Source organism: Euprymna scolopes, chromosome 19, assembly GCF_053919585.1.
Source record: "Euprymna scolopes isolate OS-2025 chromosome 19, ASM5391958v1, whole genome shotgun sequence".
In the NCBI taxonomy this organism is placed as follows: Eukaryota; Metazoa; Mollusca; class Cephalopoda; order Sepiida; family Sepiolidae; genus Euprymna; species Euprymna scolopes.
The window spans coordinates 39,570,942-39,592,042 of NC_136500.1; the positions used below are offsets into that span (position 1 = coordinate 39,570,942).

General features: G+C 30.2%; 1 protein-coding gene across 4 annotated transcripts in view; it reads right to left on the reverse strand.

Moving 5' to 3' along the window:
- The window catches only part of LOC145303542 (sugar phosphate exchanger 3-like), a 71,352-nt gene that overhangs the window by 19,503 nt on the left and 30,748 nt on the right, over positions 1-21,101 (reverse strand). Inside the window, exons 8-12 of one of the 4 annotated variants that reach the window (XM_080145010.1) lie at positions 20,053-20,137; positions 18,851-18,892; positions 14,483-14,509; positions 8,146-8,178; positions 2,863-2,957 (exon numbers count right to left, since the gene is read on the reverse strand). In XM_080145010.1, the coding sequence (XP_080001136.1) occupies positions 2,863-2,957; positions 8,146-8,178; positions 14,483-14,509; positions 18,851-18,892; positions 20,053-20,137 (282 nt within the window). The remainder of the gene's footprint in view (positions 1-2,862; positions 2,958-8,145; positions 8,179-14,482; positions 14,510-18,850; positions 18,893-20,052; positions 20,138-21,101) is intronic. The other 3 variants (XM_080145011.1, XM_080145012.1, XM_080145013.1) reach the window with 3 other exon arrangements.

Sequence of the window (21,101 nt, forward strand, 5' to 3'; positions counted from 1 at the left end):
ACTGGGGATACAATCCATTTTTTCTTTTCATATACGTTAGTTGAATATTCAAACCATGCATCAGTAGTATTTTGTGTTGAATTAATCAACATTTGTTTCCCTAAGTTTTTTTTTTTTTTGTACATATTTCAATCAAAAAATACATGCTAACATATCAAAAACGATCACAGCAGATTAGTGCACACCTAGTGCATTTTTACACTGACTTTCTTTTTTTTTTTTACAGTTGAAATCATCATGCCTCAGTAATATACATATATATGGTGTGGTACAAACTCAGAACTCCAAAATCTCCTTCCTTCTCTGAAAACAGGCTTTTTATCTAAGCCAGCACTATCTTATTTGCATATGAGTAACAAAATTTTATGTTACTTTGTGAGACCGGCCAACATAGTCAGGCACAGACACCATTCTGCCTTTCTTACACGTTACGCAAACTCATCTAGAAATTTGAGGCAAGTCTCTTCCACACTTTTATTACTTGGATTTTATCACAAATACTGCTTTCCCACAGATTAAAACAATCATCTTCGAATCCAATCTCGACAGATTCTGGACATTAGCTCCCTCCATTTTTAACTGTTCATTTCATTAAACATTCTCAATCCTCTCAATAATAAGGTTCTTCATCTTTCAATTGATAATCATTCTGTCTTATTTACTACTAGCAAACCTTTGACCTTGAAAAATAGTGTGAACCATCCCTAGGTTGGATACCATCATGATGTCAGGTTTGGTCATGGTCGGTTGAGTGGTAGGCCGTAAGAGTATATATACATAAGCTATGACCTTTGACCGTTACCTTGGAAAATGGTGTGCACCATCCCTGGGTGGGGGACCAACATCATGCCAGGTTTGGTTATGATCAGTCTACTGGTGTGGGCTGTACAAGAGTTGTACACAAATGCTACTATATATATATTTAAATATTTATTTTTTGAAATATTGTTAATTTCAATGTATACCGTTTTCATTTAACAGGGTTGAGACTTATAATAAAAACTGAATCACCGTTAATTTCCAGTAAAGCTCAATGCATCTATTTTATAAGTGCAGAGCATATATAGCACAAAACTTTGGTGAAATTCAAAGACTTACATTTTTTTCTTTTTTATAACTCGTTTCAAAATGGCCGACCTGTAACAACGTGGGGATGGAATTCCTTTTCCCCAAATGAATGCACCAGGTTTATCATGTACAATATTATCTTTTTGTTAGTAACATCGAATGGAAATCACATCTGACGAGTTAGTAAGAAAGGAGATTTTTATGAAAACAAACTCATAAAATTGCCATCCCATTAATGAAACGGCTGTAATGAAGAAATCCAGGATGAAATAAACAAGAGTTAGAAAAGAGAAAAAATGTAAGTCTTTGAATTTCAACAAAGTTTTGTACTATATATATATACTAGCATGGGTGCCCGGCGTTGCCCGGGTGTTTGGATGTGTATGCTGAGCAAAAAAAAAAAAAAAAAAAAAGTGGTAGTAGGAAGGCAGGCTCGAACCCGTACCGCAAAGGAGGAAAAGAACGGAGTAAAACCTAACGTTTATGCTGTTACGACCACCGCCAATCCAGAAGCAACATTTTTAAAAATTAAGGCTAGATAATATAAAGGAGATATAACTTTCAAAAATATCGGCGAAAAAAGTGACCCCCCCTGTAGAAAAGTGCCTAGTATAAGGGGAAGATATTAATGTTTTTAGACAATTTTTCGATATTTGTCGTATGAAATATCGAACTTTAAAACGATACTGATCTTGAAAAAATCCGTCGCCTCTATTGAAAGTTTAAGGCAGACATGCAAACAGACATACATACATACATTTATATATTGGTAACTAAAAATTTTCGACCCAAACTGATAAAAAGCTTGCCCTATCTCTGAATACACTTTATGTAAAATTTCAAATGTTTAGACCAGAAATTGTGTGAGTAATTTGGTATAGACCGCAGACGTCAATTTTTTTTTAAATTTGACCCCTATTATGACCCCTTAAAATTTATAGTTTCGGGCTCAAATCACTTTAAGTTAGATCCAGGTTCAAGGAACCTATATCTAAAATTTCAAGTGTCTAGACCCAAAAATGTCGGAGGAGTTTGGTAGAGTTCTTAAAGGTCAAATCGTTGAAATTTGACCCCTTAACAGCCAAATTTCTGGCTGACACCCGTCACATCGATTTTCCCAAATCTCAGTACCCGGTATTTCAAATTTCGAGTCTATAGACTAAAAATTGACAGAGTTATTGCGTAGGGAAATGTATACAGACAGACAGACACGTTCACTTTTATAGATTATATATATATATATATATATATATATATATATATATATATATATATATATATATATATATATATAGAGAGAGAGAGAGAGAGATTATCTCCAAGTGGTTTTTAACCTTCATAAATAGTGACCTATAATAAAAAAAACTATTTGGTGTTTATCCAGAATTTGCTCTATATTAAAGAACAAAAAGAAAAGTCTAAATGAATAGCAACAATATCATGATGCCATCTTTAAAACAGGCTAAAAGGGTAAAAGATAATTCCAACTTGTAAGATTTTAGAAAGCCATTGTTAGCATGGAGACATTAGAAAAAGTAAAATTCTCTTTAAAATGAATTTCTTTATAAACACAAAAAAAAAAACCCACTTGATCAATTCATATGATTTTTGGAATACAATATTTTCTTTCCGTCATAAGTATGTACATCATACAAATTTTTTCATTTTTGTTAAAAAAAAAAAAAAAAAAAAAAAAAAATGTAGGGGTAATTCTGGACAAGCACCAGTTATTTTATTAAAATCCAAACAAAAATTCATTTGGTGCAAAAAATGAAGAATTTAATATTTACTTACTGCTACAACTCCAGGTAGAGCTACAGCTTGGCAAATAGTAACCCCTTCCTCCTCAGGTTTTGGCTTTTGGCGAGTACCATCTCCAAGAAGTGGTTCTAATTTAGACAAAAACAAAACAGAAATAAAAGCTATATAATATATTCACGTTTTTTTTTCTGTACCTTTGAACCTCAGTTTAAAAATATGTTCATATAAGTTTATAAGCCACTCTCTGCATCGTCTTTAGATTCTAATTCTGGTCCATGAAACTAAAGGTTAAATATTAAAATGCACAAATTAAAGAAATTAGTGTCGGGTCAATTAACCAGAAAAGTTTTAGTCCAATTTCCAATTCTAAAGAAAATGATTATTGCTTATATAGGTGCTTCCGCATTTACTGACCTGTGATTTCCACAAAGTTTCTTGGGCTTGCTCGACAGCTGACAAAAATAACCAGTAAAGGTCGTCCAAGTGTTTCTAAATTTTTTTTTTTACAAATGCGTTGTCTGTTTTTAGCTAATACAAATCTATGAAGGCTAGATTTTTTTTATAAATTTTAGTAAATAAAAAATTGATTTTAATTGTGCAGGTTAAATACATGTTTGTAATTTTATTGTATTTCCATGTTTATCATTATAATTTTATCAGTGGTTTAATGTTTCACGATCGACTGCTTCCAGTTATTCCTGTCAGCGACCGAGCACACGGGAGAAACTTTGTAGAAACCATAGGTTGGTATTTGACTAGCGATATATAATAATCTCAAACTAATGAATGGATCAGCTATTTTGGAACAGCTAGTAGACGTAAGGGTTGGTAATATGAGCTATATTTAGTTTAACAAAGAGGTCAAAATGGGTTTAGAAGTTTGAAAATTCAACAAACTGATTTGTGTTAAATTTGAACAATAAGTATTAGACATCAATTACAACCTTTGCAATATTTTGAAAGGTTTGGAGGGGACATAATATGGGCAAAAGCATCTATTTGAAAATTAAAATATTTCAGATTTACATTAAATCTTATGCATATTTTTTTTAACTCGCGTTCATCTCTAACGAGGCATTTCACCACTTGGATGTAAGGGGTTACTATTTTGGAACATGCTTAAGAAAGATTAAGATATTGGTTTACATTACATTTACACTTCTGCATATTAGTACAGTCAGGGAAGCAGGTAGCAGGAAGGGAATTCCAAAGTTAAGCTGTTTGAGGGAAGAAACTATTTAGCATTTCGGGGCTTCAACAATGAAGGGGTGTGATTTTGTTGCTAAGCAGGTTTGTCGAGGATATGTCCATCGAGGGGGAACAAGTGCAATGAGTTCATCAAAGCACATTCCATTAAAATACTTGTAAAATAGGTACACGGATGCAACATTGCAGTGATGGAGCTTAGTTGATAGATTAAAGATTCTTTTTGGGACCCTATCCAAGAGGGAGAAACTAGTGGTAGATGCACCAACCCAGATGTGGCAACAACACTCCATACACAGGTGAATGGTGGCCTTGTAAAGGTACAGGATACTTTCAGGTGTGAGTAGTCTTCTAGTATGATAGAAGGAACCCACTTTCTTGCAGTAGCCTTCACAATGCCCTCAATGTTTTTGTTCTAGTTCATATTTATTACACACCAATTAACCAAGATCCCTGAAGCTCAATTTCTTAATAGAATCCTTAAATTTTAGCTATTAAAAATTATATAATGGATTTTGATCAACACTAGAATAAGAATTCTAGGCTTAAGGTTTAGTATCATCATATCTTGATTTTAATTTTATTATGGTGACATAAACGTGGTGCAAAACTGTTCCGTTCAGGGAGATTAATTTTTTCCCCCATTTTAGGATTGGTATTCTAGGTATATATGAAAATAAAACTTAGAACTGTTTGGAATAAATAATTTTAACATGACATTTTCTTTACAAACAAAAAATTAAATAACAGTCTAAAAAAAAAAAAAAAAAAAAAAAAAAAGTTAAAAGTTTATTTTTAATCAAAAAAGTTAAATATATTTAATTAAGAGTTAAAAATGTTTGCTTTAATCTGTTTTATCAACAAATGTGTAACTTATTTTCATATTTAAAACACTATAAGAATATGTGTTATAAAACATTTCTAACTCTTAATATAATAAGTTTTTATTTTAATAAAAAATAGAAAAGTTTAAAAAGGAATATATTAAGAATTAAAGTGTTTTTACTATTTAAATATCAAAATAAGTTTAAACATATTTAGTTCTTCATCAGAATTCAACCCAGTTAAAAAAAAAACAAAATCCAGAAAAATCTTTATGATGTACGTACCAGTCATGGTACTAAACTGATATTCTAAAAACCATGTAAATTGATCAAGTCTTATTTTTACTAAGGAAATCAAATTTTATGAGGAAGTGTGGAAGTCGGAATAGTGTGTCTTGTTCCACCATATTAATTAAAGGGAGACAACTCACATTGAGCTATCGATACAAATAGAAATCAAAATTAGCCTTGTAATAGCTACAAATTACTATTAATTACTCAAAGAAAAAAAAAAGAAATAAAAATAAAAATTTGATCAATTTACAAGATTTTTAGAATATGACATCTTTGTTCTGTGATGGATCTGTACAATATAAATATTTTTTGCATTTGCTTTTTAATTAGATTGGATTCTGGACAAGAATCCAATTAAAAGAAAAATTCATTTCAGGACTTCCATCTTATTTTAAAGATGATTTTAAACAAAATCTTAATTATATAACAAAGCGTTTTCTAAATTTATGAGAATAAAAGTCAAATATATGTGAATAATAAACAAAATAAAAACGACCCATGCAAATTTGGAAACACAGAACAGAAATTAATGGCATCAAACTAAGTAAAATGGACCAAATAAGAATTCGTCATCATTATATAATCACAACACTAATACACTGGAGTATAACAATGTGCTATGTCACATACTGGCATATAGTGGATGGCTTTACTAAAATTGACTCCCAAATTAACCTATCTTTGGCCAGGTTTTTATCCCACTTTCTCAAGTTCAATTTTATCACTTCCATGTTTTTCTTGATCTTCCACTGAACTTAACCTGCTATTGTTATTGTTCTACATCTATTAATCTAAGAACTCTCATCCAGTCTTTCAATGTGATCGTACCATCAGTGTCTCCTGTTCTGCAAACATCTCTACGCACTGTCCACAATTAATCTTTGTGAGCACATCAGATTTAAGCCTGTCTTTTTAATGCTCACAATCTGCATCCAACATATTCGCATCATTTATCTCCATGCAGTGCATGGCTTCAACTTTCACGGACTAGATTTCGATTCTATACATCATGCTGCATAGATGTGTCTGATAGACTCACCCCTTTGTCAACAGTTGTAGTTAGAAATGGTCAAACAATGTCGCATTTTTCTGGGGAACAACAAAAATACTAGCATGTATAACGGCTAATTTTTGTTGACATGAAATAGGAGTAGTAATCTCTTTTCCCTTCTATAATAGTGGCAATAAAGTGTCTCCTTTGTTTTCATGGTGGCTGTAATTGTTGAAGCAATTACAAACAAAAGCACCAAACATTTGTTTTGGGCTTCCACATTATCTTGTTGATTTTTCATTTTTATTTTATTTATTTTTAAAAAGTTTTTTTTACAAATGCATGATTTCTACATTTGTTTACAACAAGCGGATTGATTCCCATCTTAACTGGTTATCATCAAGATGAGAGATAAAGGAAAAGCATAGAAAAATATGTCTTAATGCAAAAAGGAATTCACTACATGTCATTCGATACTTCCTTTATGTAACAACTTTCTGAACACACCAACTTAAATTCTACTAAGATCTTCAATAGAAAATTGCTTTTTACTATTTAGGCCTGCACCATTTCAACTATGGGCAGATGCTTTTAAGACTAATATGCTATTAGATATGTCTCGTACACACACACACGTATATCTCAATTACACATCAGTTATTTGCTCTTGTTTCAACTTTAGATTTGTCCAACAAGTGGAGTTTCTACTTCCTGTTCTACTCTACTTTCGTTATCTAGCTATGTTCAACTAATTCTATATCATATTTGGAATGACACTATAATCATTAACACTACAAAGATTTCAATGTAATAAATTTGTTAAATAAACAATGGTCAGCAGTTTAGATGTAACTTATGTTTGTAAAACTATGGGTTCACATTTATCAATAACATGAGTATACATTTTTTTTGTTTATTTTTTTTCACGTTCTTCTTAATCGGTCCATTATACTTGGAATACTGCATCTAATTGAACAAACGGATCATAAGAGGAACTAAAAATTGAATTTTCGGAGTCAAAGAGTTAGAATAAAAGAAATAACAGAAATATAATCATTAGTAAAGGAAAACATAACCAATGGAAACCATACAGTTGATCAAAGACATGCTAAAAACACTAAAGCTGGCCAGAAAACCCGCCAGTCGATTGTAATCAACCAAAGACAAGAATACCCCCACCCCCCAGATAAACTTAATGCGCATGCTCAGGAAAAATTCATGCTCCTAGTTTACTAAACTAGATTCTAAACACGGTAAGTCAACCAAAACTAGTTTGAAACCAGTTTTGTGTGTGTATATATATATATATATATATATATATATATAAATAAACATGCTTGTATATAGTGGATAGATAAATAAACATTTGTGGAAAAAAACAAATATTGGTATTATTCAGATTCCTATTCTCATCTTGAATGTTATTTTCACAGCATTTCATCCAATGTAAGCTCTGACCTTCCTCAGGTGTATCTTGTTGAACTCTGGAATCTGCACAGAATTTTTAATCCATGCGTGCACGAGTAGCATGCTTTCGTTTCATCGGTCATGATTGGGTAGAAGTCTTGAGTAATTCGCAGTTGTACAACAGATAAAGTACCAAGTAAAAATTCAATTGTTAGTGACACTCTTCTGGAGGTTGAAGTTTCAATCCTCATTGTTGGCAATACTAAGATGAGAACAGTAGCCTAAGTAATCCAATACAACTTATCAATCCTCATCTCAAGAATTAAGACAGAGAAAAAAAAAAATTTTTTTCAAGCATAAACATGCTAAATGTGTTAGTTTATTAGTTATTTGTCGTATACACAAATAACGATAACACTGAAATTATAAATATTAAAAAATGGGAGAAACAAGGGAGGAAAAAAGAAAGTTTGGAAATGGATGGAAAAAAAAGGGATACTTTTTTAAAGTTTTGAAATGGATGCAATTCAAACAAAGAACAAACAAATTCCAAAAGACAAGGTAATAAAACCTGTGGGGGCGGGCGGAACTTACCTTCTTCACCTGATTGAGTTCTACAACATCGACCTATGGTAAACAGATTAGGAGAAGGAAAAGTGAAGCATATTTAAAAGAACGCAAGTAGTGAGACGGAAGCAAAAATATCATATGGAAAATTAGATTCTTATCCAGAATTCATCCTTATATATAAAAAACAAAGACAGAAAAAAATCTTCATGATGTATAGATGCCCGTTACCGAATGAAAATGTCATATTCCAAAAATCACGTAAATTGATCAAATAGCTTTTTTATATAGAAAATCATTTTTTTTTAAAAATGATTTTTAATGATTTGAATAATTATAGCCATTAAAGACTAATTTTTATCTTGGTAATTGGAATTGCGGTATCACCCCCTTATTTATTCAACATGAGAAATGAAACTGCGTCTTGCTTTATCAAAAACTTTGATTTTCTTAGTTAAAAAAAAAAAAAAAAATTACCTGATCAATTTGAGCGATTTTTTGGAATATGACATTTTCATTTCATGACGGGTACGTTCCTTATAAAGATTTTTCTGTATTTTTTTAAATTTTATTTTAAAAAAGTTGAATTCTGGACTTGTACCAAAAATTATTTTATTGTATCGTGGATAAGCAAGGAAATATGATAGTAAAACTAAGGGCACAAATACAGCATTAAAGTTGCACAAAAATATTCCTGTTGATTCATTCGACCATATTCATTAGAAAAAAGATTACCAAATGAATACGATTGAACAAATCAACCAAAATAAATTGGTTCAGCTTTAATGTGTTTATATGCTTCCTTCTACTAGCATGTTACCTTGTTTATCCACTATTCCATGAACTAATTTTCCATTTTGTCTGAAATTTTTATTTCCTATTTACTCCCTCATATATATCTGCACACACACACACCACAACACCATCAACCAAAATGTTATTCAATTTAAAAATAAATTTTGTTTATTATTGGATAAGCACCAAATTGCCAAATCGAAAAGAAATTACTTGTTCAAACTTTAGAAATTTTTCTATTTAAAAAAAAAAAAGAAAAATCCAGCTAAAACAATCCCGTCTACAAACCTTTTACATATATTTCGAGCATGAAAATAATTTTACGTTAAACTTGTAAGTTTTATTATATATACATGCACAACTACGGACGATGTGCCTTCAAGTTTCCAGACTTTTGTACAGGCATTTAAAATTGTCGTAGACTCTTGAAAATATGTTACTGCTATACATCTTATAAGAGATGACTGACCGATTTTTATAATTTTAGGTTCAAATGAACAGATACAGCAGGAATAAGAATACACCCTACTAAAGCCCGATTGTCACAGCTGGTGAATTGCAACAATGCAATCTGAATTTGAGGACACTTTAAAAGAACGATATGTAATAAGATTCTGTTTTAAACTTGGGGGGGGGGATGCCTGACATGTATGGAATACTCCAGACTGCTTTTGGACCATCTTGCATGAATCAAGCACCAGTTTTTGAGTGGTATAAGAGATTCAAGGAAAGCAAGAAGTCTGTGAGAGATGATGAATGGGAGGAGTAAAGGAATCAGAAAACTAGAGCTGATTGGCCAAATAAAGAATTTCATGGGTAAGGACTGTTGTGTGTCTATAGCGACAATAAGTGCACAGTTTGATGTCAGTGTGGAAACTGTGCACAATTATTCACGAGGATCTGAAGATGCGGAATATTTGTGCAAATGCATCAGTCAACAACTCCATCCTTGTCACAGGCTATTTAACCAAGATGAGCATCAAGACAGTTCATCACCCTCCCTATAGTCCAGACCTTGCTCCCTGCGACTTTTGATTATTCCCTAAGCTCAAGGAAAAGCTTAGAAATTGTCATTATGAGACAATTGAGGAGATGAAAGAGATTGTGACGAGGGTCATTGACATGCTCACACAAGAGGACTTTCATGAGGTCTTCTAGAAGTTGTTGGAACAAAACATGTGCATTGCAGTCGGAGGAGATTACTTTGAAGAGGACTAGAATTTCATGTGTACTATCAATAAAAGTGCTCATACAAAAAAGTCTGGAAACTTATTGAAGGCACCTCATACATGGAAGCTTCCATTTGATCTCGAAAGACAATGGATACCCTCTGTCAGGGTAGCTACATTTGTAATTGTGAAGGAAAGGTTGCACAATCCCCAACCACACCCCTCCTGAATCGGCACTGCTTGAGTCCAGTGGCAAGGAGAAATATTAGATGATTGGAAACAATGCTGAGATAAGCGAAGAGTACATACAGCACCTGGTATTCCCAAATTAGGACTGGTGCTGATGAGCCTTGAAACTAAACCACTTAAATCTAAAAAAATGTTTACATTATGATCTGAAAGTGTAGTGCTTAATGGAGTTTTAATTAAAAAATTAGAGAATAGGGTGAGTGGGTTATCATGTCATATGTCTGCCCGAATGCATCCCAGATGAGATGCATGAAAAAAAAAGATTTGACAGTCTTCACTGAATTATGCTAAAGATCTTGTTTTTCCATACCTTGGATTCTTAAGTTTTCAGTAGAAAAAAAGCTAACAATAAAAAACCAAAAAAAAAAGCCTCAAAATAATTTAAAAGATATTTCAAAGTTATTTATAACAAGCAAAAACTACTCACCAGTTGGTGGCTTGTAATTTAGCTCTAAATATTTTTTTAATGTATAACTTACATATCTTTAAATATAGGGTGTTCTTTTTAGAGGTGGCAAATTTCAAATTGGCAACTATCACTTCTTTCGAGTTCAGCTTGGTTTGGCAATTCATCATAAAGAGAAAAAAATGCTAAGCACATTAGTAAATTGTGCAAAGACGGATCTGCCAACTTCTACCTTGTCCATGCAATTTAATCCGATTAGATTATTTTCTTTCAGGATATGTAATGTCTATGCTGATAAACCAGACAATAAACCACTTAGAAGACGACATTCGATGTGTTATTGCCAAAATATAGCCTAATTTAATGCAAAATGTTTGAAAATTTGACCTCTAAATTACGCTATATACTTGTGAGCCATGGGGATCATATGCCAAAAATTGTATTTAAATTATAGATACCAATAATTAATATTTGGAATAAACCACATATTTGTATAATAAAAGTAATTTTCTGTGTTTCAATTTAAAGTTCGCCGCCTCTAAAATTTAACCGCCCCCCCCCCCAAAAAAAACCCAAAAACTTTATATTGTAATTTTTAAAACCGTTTTCATTTAAGTTACCTCCCTTGACAATTTATATATCCAATTGCTATCCAAGTCAATTCTTTCAAGGTGATAATTTGCCTTGAAGGAATAGAAAGATAACCACAAATTACAGAAAATTTGTGTTTTTTGTGACAATAATAAAACATTAGATTTTTGATTTATGAACTTTAAAGAACCCATTAGGCCGAAATAATTATTCACTAAAATGTGTAAGAAAAACAGCCTATATATATATATATATATATATACATACACGAGTATAAAATTTTTAAAATCCAAAATGTTTATATATTCATCGATATTTAATCTTTATTTCAAGATTTTGTCATTTTAAAGAAAAAACATAGAAGTCAATATTTGAAAATATATGTTGTGTTTATGATATGGAAAAAATAATGACCCCCCCCCACCCCCGGTGTGTTTAGGAAGTAGAATGTATGCATTTTTAAAAAAAAAATTAATAACAATGTTATATTAGAAAGTTTTGTTAATGTAGAGTAAAATAACCTGGATTTAAATTCAAGTTTTGTTTCGTCAGTATTAGTTTGTTGATTAAGAACTTATAACTTATTTACAAAAAATAAATACAATAAGAAAGTTTGTAACAGAGGCTTTCATTTATAATCCAATATGGCCACCAGCATTTCTTAATGTTTGTGGGTGGAAGCATTTAGAGAAATGACTTCAGTGTTAGTATTTTCGAAATTTTTTAAATAAATTCAAGAGGCTTCCAAAAGATTCTATAGTGAATTTTTTTTTATGTCCAATCAAATTAAAAATAAAAGGATAAATAATTGGAATGAAGAAATTTTGAAGTTCATCGTTTTGAAGTTTTTCTGGGTTATAATTTGGTTAGAGATAAAAAAAGTTATTGAAGAACATTTTTGAAAACATCTTGAATTTATTTAGCAAGAAAAGAAAATGGGTTCTTCATTACTGTAGCAAAATTTGAAAATTGAAATATTGAATTTCAAGAGAAACCAATGGTTTCCATGGAAGTGTCATGTCGCAGAAATGAAAATATCCAAAACTTACAAAAAAAGGTAAGGTAGAAAAATAAGTTTTTGCTAAATTTGCCAAAGATTTTCAAAGTTTTACCGAAAAGATTCACCTCCCTTTTGTTATGATTTGAACTTTTTTCTTTTGGAAAACTCAATTTTCGCTAATTGTCTTCAAAAATTATTTTCGTTAATAATTTTTTACCTTCTTATAATTTTTGGATAGGTTTATTATTGTGATAGGATACCTTGTTCCATTAACATTCAATATTGCTACAATAATGAAAAACCAGATAATGTGCTTTCAAACCAGCAGAAAACAATTGTAAAGTAAATTTTGAACATTTATTAATTATTTATTAGTAATAATAAACACTATTGAGCTATTCAAATTTGGAGTGTATTAGTGTTGGGACGATTAATCGGAATCAGAAATATCAAAACTTTTTGGGGTATCAGAATCGAAAAAATTTGAGCCTATTTTCTGATGCCCAAACCGATTCCTTAAATTATCTTTTTATTTGATGTTGGTTTAGGAAACACCTTCCACTGCTTCTAGTAATAATAAAATAAATATTTATTGATTTAAACTTTAAGCAAGCCTAAAATCCCTAGACCATCTCCTCACAAATCTGCTTTTATGTTTGAGAAAACATAGGCATATTTAAGATGTGTTTTTATGGTAATCGGGACAAAATAACAGTTTTATAGTTAAATATTTAAAGATTTATAAAAAAATCGGAATCAATAACTGTATCGGAATCGGGAATTTAGTACAGAATCAGGGAAAATATTGAAATCGTCTCATCACTAGAATTTATATATATTATTGGACTGACACTTTTTAAAAATAAAATTTTCTCATGTTTTTTTCTGATTATTTAATTGAATATTGAAAATCTTGTTAAATGTTCAGAAGAAGTCGTAAACAACAATGGAGTATATATAGATTCATTATTATTTAAATTAACAACGATGTGAACCCAATAAATACCCATGGTAGACAACTGATGATCCTTGAAATAACGTTAGAATTATTGTAAATTCAAGAAAGCAAGTTGATGCAGCGATTTCAGGTGATTAAATGATTTACCGACTAAATAGTTTCCTAATGAAGGATAAAAAAAATATAAAAATTAAGTTTTTTTTTATATATTCTTATTTCCTAGATATTAATCGGATGAAGTATAGAATATGGACCTCAACGAACTTCGATGCGAAAAAAAAAAAGGCATATATTGGGTGACGCTGGTTTACTTGACCTTCGCATACATTGTCTCTAAACAAGAGTTTTTTTTTTATATATTTACACAATTTTAAAGTTTGTATTGATATTTTTATTAAAAATAATAAAAACAAGTTATATTGTTGACCGATGTGTTTTTTTTTTTTTTTTTTTTTTTTTAAGTCATTTGGGGTTCGTTCATCCCATTAATGCAATGAAATTGCAGTGTTTACAAAATAGTGATCAATAACAAATAGAGCTGTATTATAGTATAAATTTCTTTATTCATACAAATATTTTTGGCTAGATATGTGTATACAGGTTTCCGTTGTGACCTTGTTCAAAATCCATTCTTTTCAGGAAACCTCCAAACTAAATTTAGTTGATCATCCAAATAAATTTAAATAGATTTTGAGGGCTGAGGAAGCTGGATTTTGAACAAGATCACAGCTGAAAGATGTATGCTCGCATGTAGCCAATGATTTTCTATAAATAAAGGAATTTATACTATATATGACAAAAAGACATGTTAGCATTGTTTGTGCAGATAATTCCTACAATAATTGATTAATTGTTAGCAATGGAATGTAATAGGGATTAGAGGATTAAGTTTTTGTCATTTTTATTATGTTAATACTGCAAACAAATCATTAAAAGCTGTAAGCATTCAAATAAAAACAGCAGAATATTAAAATTAATTAAACCAGTTTAATATATATATATATATATATATATATATATATATATATATATATATACACACACACACACACACACACACCAAGAAATCAGCGCAAGAGAAAATAATTTGGAGTTAGAAAGCATCTGAGTAGTTTTATGCAATTTGCATTAAAAAAAAAAAAGAAAGAAAAAGGAATTAGTTATAAAAATATTAAAGAGGTGTAAAGGGAACATACCGAAGGCTATGCTATTACCAAATCGATCTAATGGTATAGAAAAAGCATTAAGAAAGTGGAAAAAGTAAAATTAATATCGGCCTTCAACAAAATGTTAGTCAAGAATTGTTTAATAACTAAATAAAGCCGGTGCTTCTATATTATATGAACAAACAAAATATTGAATTTCAAGTGAAACAAATGGCCCCTACATAATTGTCGGGTCTCAAATAGTAACATAGCCAAAAATTACAAAAAAAAAACGATAAGGTAGAAAAATAATTATTAATGAAAAAAAAAAAATTGTGAAAGGAAGCAAAATCACTATATTATGCTTACTAATAAAACGAGATAAGTTGGCAGGGGAGATAATTAAGTTCTGTTGCTTACGTCATGTGCTGAACATAATTCAAAATGTTGGACCAAAATTAATTCCCCATATAAACTTTATTGAAAATAGTTTTTCATTAATAATTATTTTTCTATCCTATCAGTTTCCATAATTTTTGGATATGACAATTATGTAGGTATCATTTGTTTCACTTGATATTCAATATTTTTTCCGTTTGTATAATACAAAGTGCCAAAAAGCTTTACAAAATCTTTGGTGCATATTTAGAATTACATATAGTTAACACAAAGAAAATACAGATAAATCTTTATCATGCATGTACTCATCATGGAATGAAGACATTATATTCCAAAATCACATAAATTGATTAAGTAGTTTTTTGTTTTTTTTATTGAAGAAAATCAAATTTTATGATTTTTAGCGATTAAATATTGAGAATCTCTTACTTGTGGAGAAATAGATAAATCTTGTTAGTCAAATTGAGTAATCCACCCTTGAATTATAATGCAGCTTTTAAAAAATATGGCAGCTATCACCATCCCACCCAGCTTGTCATAAAATTTAATTTTCTTAAATAAATAAAAAAAAATACTTGATCAATTTAGATCATTTTTGGAATATGACATCTTTGTTCTTTGACAGGTGCATACATTTTCTTTTGTATTTTTGCTTTTAAAAATAAGTATAATTCTAAACAAGAACCAAAGATTTTTAATTAGTTTAGTCTTCCCATCCCAACAATAATGTCATTGGAATATTAGAAATATGTTTGTAAATTGTATTAAAAACCAACCATATTTTAGATGAGAGTCTACTTCCTTTTAAGCTTTTATGTTAGTACATACTTTTAATAAATAGTGGAAAGCAGGATAATTTGATAATTATTACGAGGAATAAATTGCCCAGTCGACTAATTTGCAAAAATAATAAATGAATAAAAAGTATAAAAAAAAAAATGATGATAATGTCGTTCATCAAATTCCGTCTATATTTGTTTACAATATCATGTCAGCTAATATTTAGACTTGACGATGAATGTCCTGAAAAGTCACTTCTGATTAATTGTTCAGTTTTAAATTATGCAAACAAAGAAACGATTTGCGATGGTTTTAAATGGTACCTCTTTTTTTATTTTTATTGTAAATTGAATTTATTAAGAAAAAATTAAAATAAAATGGTGAGGTACACCCTGGCTTGAACATGGGCTCATTCGATCTGTAATCGAATGCTCTACCACTGAGCTATGTTTCCTGATGTCAACAGATTTGTTTTTTTTCTAAGAAATTATTTGAGATTTTATTATCTCCCTTGCTAGTGTAAGCTAAAATATTCCCTTGTAAAAATTCTTTTTATCTATAAGAAAGAATGACTATTTTTAGAATAAGATTTTTTCCATTTTCAATAATTATCAGACAAACTTCTGTATAAAACATTAAAGAACACTGCCAGACAAATAAATTACCTTTGTGTGAAATTTGCAAAAGATTTGCTCAGCCATTTCAGAATCTATAAGGAAGGAACTTTCTTACACACACAAAGTGACTTTTATATAATAGTATATATATATATATATATATATATATATATACACACACACCCACACACACACATATATACATACATATATAAACACACAAGTTTAATGATTAAAGTTAAATTCTGTAAATTTAAAAATATGCACAAATATATTTAAGTTAAAAATTTATTGTTTGAAACAAGGAATATATGGAGAAAAATTATATTTCCTTAATCCATGGATTTTCAATAATGGCTCATATCAGAGGAAATGAAATGCAATTAGCAAAATGTTCATATATGAATAAACAAATATTTGGACTCTTAAGCACCATCTAAATAACTTTTAAATAACATTTTCAATATATGTGCTGAAAAGCAAAATATTTGTTTATTCATAGCTGAACATTTTGCTAATGGCATTTCATTTCCTCTGATGAAATGAGCCATTATCAAAAATCCATGGATTAAGGAAATAAATATAACTTTTCTCCATATATATTCCTTGTTTCAAACAATAAATTCTTAACTTAAATAAATTTGTGTATATTTTTTTGATTTACAGAATTTAACTTTAATCATTAAACTTATATATTGCTCTATTTTTATATATTGAGCTTTACCTTTTTGGCTAGCATCGTCTTGAAAGTATTACCTCAATGTAATGACAGGATAATTCACTTGATTTCTAATCTGTGACTTATCTCATTTAATTATATATATATATATATATATATATATATATATAAAGCAAAAATGTGTGTATGTTCGCTTTTTGTGTATGCCTTCAAAAGGTTTTTTCCCATCAGATTCTCGAGACTGTCGCTCATTTTTAAAACTTTTTATATTGCGTCTAAATGATATCTACAACTTAAGAAGGGGGGGGGGGAGGGTCGCCTCTATTTAATCTGCCCAACTTTGAAACGTTAAATATTCGACATTTTCGGATCGGCGCGTGTAGATTCACCTTTTTTGTATAATAAAAGCGAAACTGGATTTGAAGCAGATGTGAACATCACTGTCAACTATCCCGCAGTAAAACGATTTGACCTCATTAAAAACTGCGATGTTTGACATTCACTTTTTAATCGCTCTTACATTGACTGTCACTGTAACCTATGGGCCGCAAGCTCCGGGTTCGAGCCGATCTGTCACCAAGCCCCCCCCCCATTAAAAAAAAAAAAAAAGTTAAGTTTTTTTTTGGTTCTTCTTTACCCCCCCGACCCCCAAACGCACACACCTACACGCACATGGGCAACGCCGGGTACCCCCGCTAGTATAATAGCAAATGAAAACAGGGGAGATAATTCTTTTTTAAGTTTAGAACTAAAAGTAGAACAGCAATAAAAGTATACATTAATTATGTCCCTTTAGCAAATTATTTTTTTTAATTAAGAAATTAAGAATTACATATATAAAATATGCTTGGAAGGCTAGAAAATAATGCACATTTTTTATAAACAAATTTATTTGTTTTAGATATTTCGATGATATACATCCTTGTCAAAGAAAGTCTTTTTTTCTTCTGGTCCGCATGGTGGAATTCACGTGGAAGAGTGTTAGTCTGTAGGTCTTATAATGGTATGATTTAAAAAACAAAGATGTGTATCATTAAAATATTTGAATAAACAAACAAATGCGTTTATCACAAAAAGTTTTCTAGCCTTCCAAACGTATTTTATACATAATTCTTAATTTCAAAATATATGCAATGCTTCTAACGCAGGTAACATTTCTTTAATTTTTTTTTTTTAGTTTGAGAGTAAAGTGGGTTGGGCAAAGTGGGTCAGCTTAATGCCAAATATGCACACACAAGTAGACTATTAGCCGAGTCATGTCTAGATGGTTATGACCACAGGAAAGCCCCCTGGTGATAATTGCCAGGTCCCTTTCTATGAGAAATATGGCACTACAACCATTCTGATATTATACACCTGATGATAGAGCAGCCACTATTACTGTCACCAAAGAGTTAGGGCTCCTGTATTGTCAGTCAGAAACACCGGCCAGATAAACTGTCAAACCTGTACCCCCAATCCGTCAGACAAGCGCAGATAAAACTAGTTGCAAGGACATGAGTGGCAAGCAAGTGTCACTAAATTGTTCAGTTTAAGAGAAATGTGAGAATAAAAGCAACGGGAGAAAAAAAAGGATAGGGGATGGTATTCATTGTCCTAGTCATATATTTATTTTTAGACATTTTTTTTAGCTTCTAACTTAAAAATAAGTTCCTATTCACTTGCCTCAACATGATGGCAAATTTTTTTTTTTAATCCAGATGTAGATATCGTAGAATGACGTCATGTAATATTAAATTGACAGAATACGATTTTGAACAAAATGTACTCGTTGATTTTTTTTTCCAAGCCAAAAAACGAAAATTACTCTTAATCCAACAGAATTATGGATAATTTCCATTTCATTGGCATCATAATTATTATGTAAGCAAGAAAATAGCTGGCTTTGCACAAAAAAAAAAAAAAAAAAAAAAAAAAAAAAAAAAAAATCGCCAAACGTCTTACCTTCGGCATCATTTGGTTCAGGAACATGGATTTCATAGGAATCTTAACAAAAAAAACAAAGGGAAAAAAGAAAAAAATAACCGATTATTAATGTTTTGTTATTCAAACAATTGAGACTTAATAGATATTAAATGACATTCTTTTTTTTTTTATTAAATAATATAATAAAATAATAAAATGTTTATGATAAAATATTTTATATACATTATAAAGTTAAAGGAAATAAAACTTCTCTAACTGAAAAGAAAAAAAAAAAAAAAAAAAAAGGTCTCACTATGGAAGTAGATTAAAATTAGGGGATAGTTTGATTTGTTATTTCAATTCCCTTAAACACTTGAAATGGATTTTTTTTATTCGCAAGCTTTTTGTATGACTAGACAAATACATGTGACTTCCTAAGTTTCTTCTGAATTTGGACCTAAATGGAATTATGTATAATTTTGGACAATGTGATTTATTTATTAACCATTTCACTGATCGGTTCTTCCATTTGACTATATTGAGATACATAGACTTCATTTTTTATTTCTTTTTACTATTTTAAATCCCATCCATGAATCTTATTTACAACTTTTTAATGTTTTCAAATTTTCTTATTTCGATAATTATTTACTCTGATGAAAAAGGCAAAAGTTTTGAAATGCCATGGAATAAGGATAAAAAAATTCTTTTTGTTGCATTCCTTGTGTTGAACATTTGAAGAAATAAATGTAAACTTTATTTTTAATCAGTTAAATATTGTCTTGCACACAAATACCCATTACTCTTTATTGTTGAATGGAGGATTAAAAAAATGTAGTTTTTGATAGAATGGCTACATATCTTATTCCTCATCTTTCATTGAATATACATATATATATATATACATACATATATACATGGTAGAAAGGAAAGTCCTATGACTGACTAGAAAGAATGACTGGATAAGCGGAGAGAACATATAGTACCTGAAATTCTGAAATCGTCATCCATTTTAGTACTGACCGGGTTCAATGTTGTTTAACTTAGGTGATTTGACGGGAACTGGTGTGTCAACGAGATTATGTTGTATATATAAGTGTCAATTATTTTTGATACTGTGAAGACCAACATTATTTTTGGAAGAGTATCACACTAACAAGTTCAATAATCTAATCTAATTTACCTTCAAAAAGTGAATGAAATAAGAAAAAAAAAATGTTTGAAATGAAAAGTATGCCGACCTGTATCAGGAGGTTGGTCATCAAGACCACACAAGTTCATTATACCGAGTCCCAAAAGAAGCGTTGACGTAAGAAGAAAAGCATACTGAAATTGTAAAATGAAAACATTAAAATATACAGTAATATAGACTAAAATATAAAGAAATGCAAAAGAAAATAAAAAAAAAAAAAGACTCAATAATAACTCAAATAATATAAGGGAGATAAGTCATTTTAAGCTGAAAAGGTGTATCTCCTTTACATTATTTGTGTTATTATTGAAAAGTATTGTCATTATAACAATCTTCCTAACCAGAATATTTTTACTGAAAGGGAGAAAAATAGCTAGTCAGAATTAAATATCAATGTGACAGATGCAGGTGTCTGTCATGAAATGATGAAACAGCTATCTGTGAATGACTAATTTATTGATATGCTCCTTAGCAGATTGTTACATTCTTCCATAAAAAGAACAGAGTTCTATAGGTTACGAGTTGCATAAACATCTGAACAAATGAAATATTTCATTTAAGCAATACGATTTCCTCAACATTAATTCGTGTGCATGTTAGCTCAAATGGTGAGACTGATCATAGGTTGATAGGCTAGTCACATCTAGCCACACTGAGCTGAGAAGTTGTAAAACAACAAAACACGTTTTTTTTTTTTTTTTAACTTGGGAGTCACAACTTATCAAGGCCTGAAGGTCACTCGAGGATAAGTGTTGCAGCTGACTAATATATAAGATATGAAACTATTAGGATAAAATAAATTCAAGGTGAGAGAAAACTTGAAAAATGAAAGACTAAAAGTGGCATCTCAACATTTTGTCCACATGCTTCAAACTGCTTCTTGTCACTCTTGTAAAAGCTTTTCTAACACTTTGGGAAAACGTTGAGATGATACTTTTAGTTTTTGGTCTTTCTTTTTTCAAGTTTCTCTCATCTTATTGGAATTAGTTTATCCTAATATTATATATATATATATATATATATATATATATATATATATATATATATATATATATATATAAGACTCAATAACAACTCAAATAATGTAAGGGAGACAAA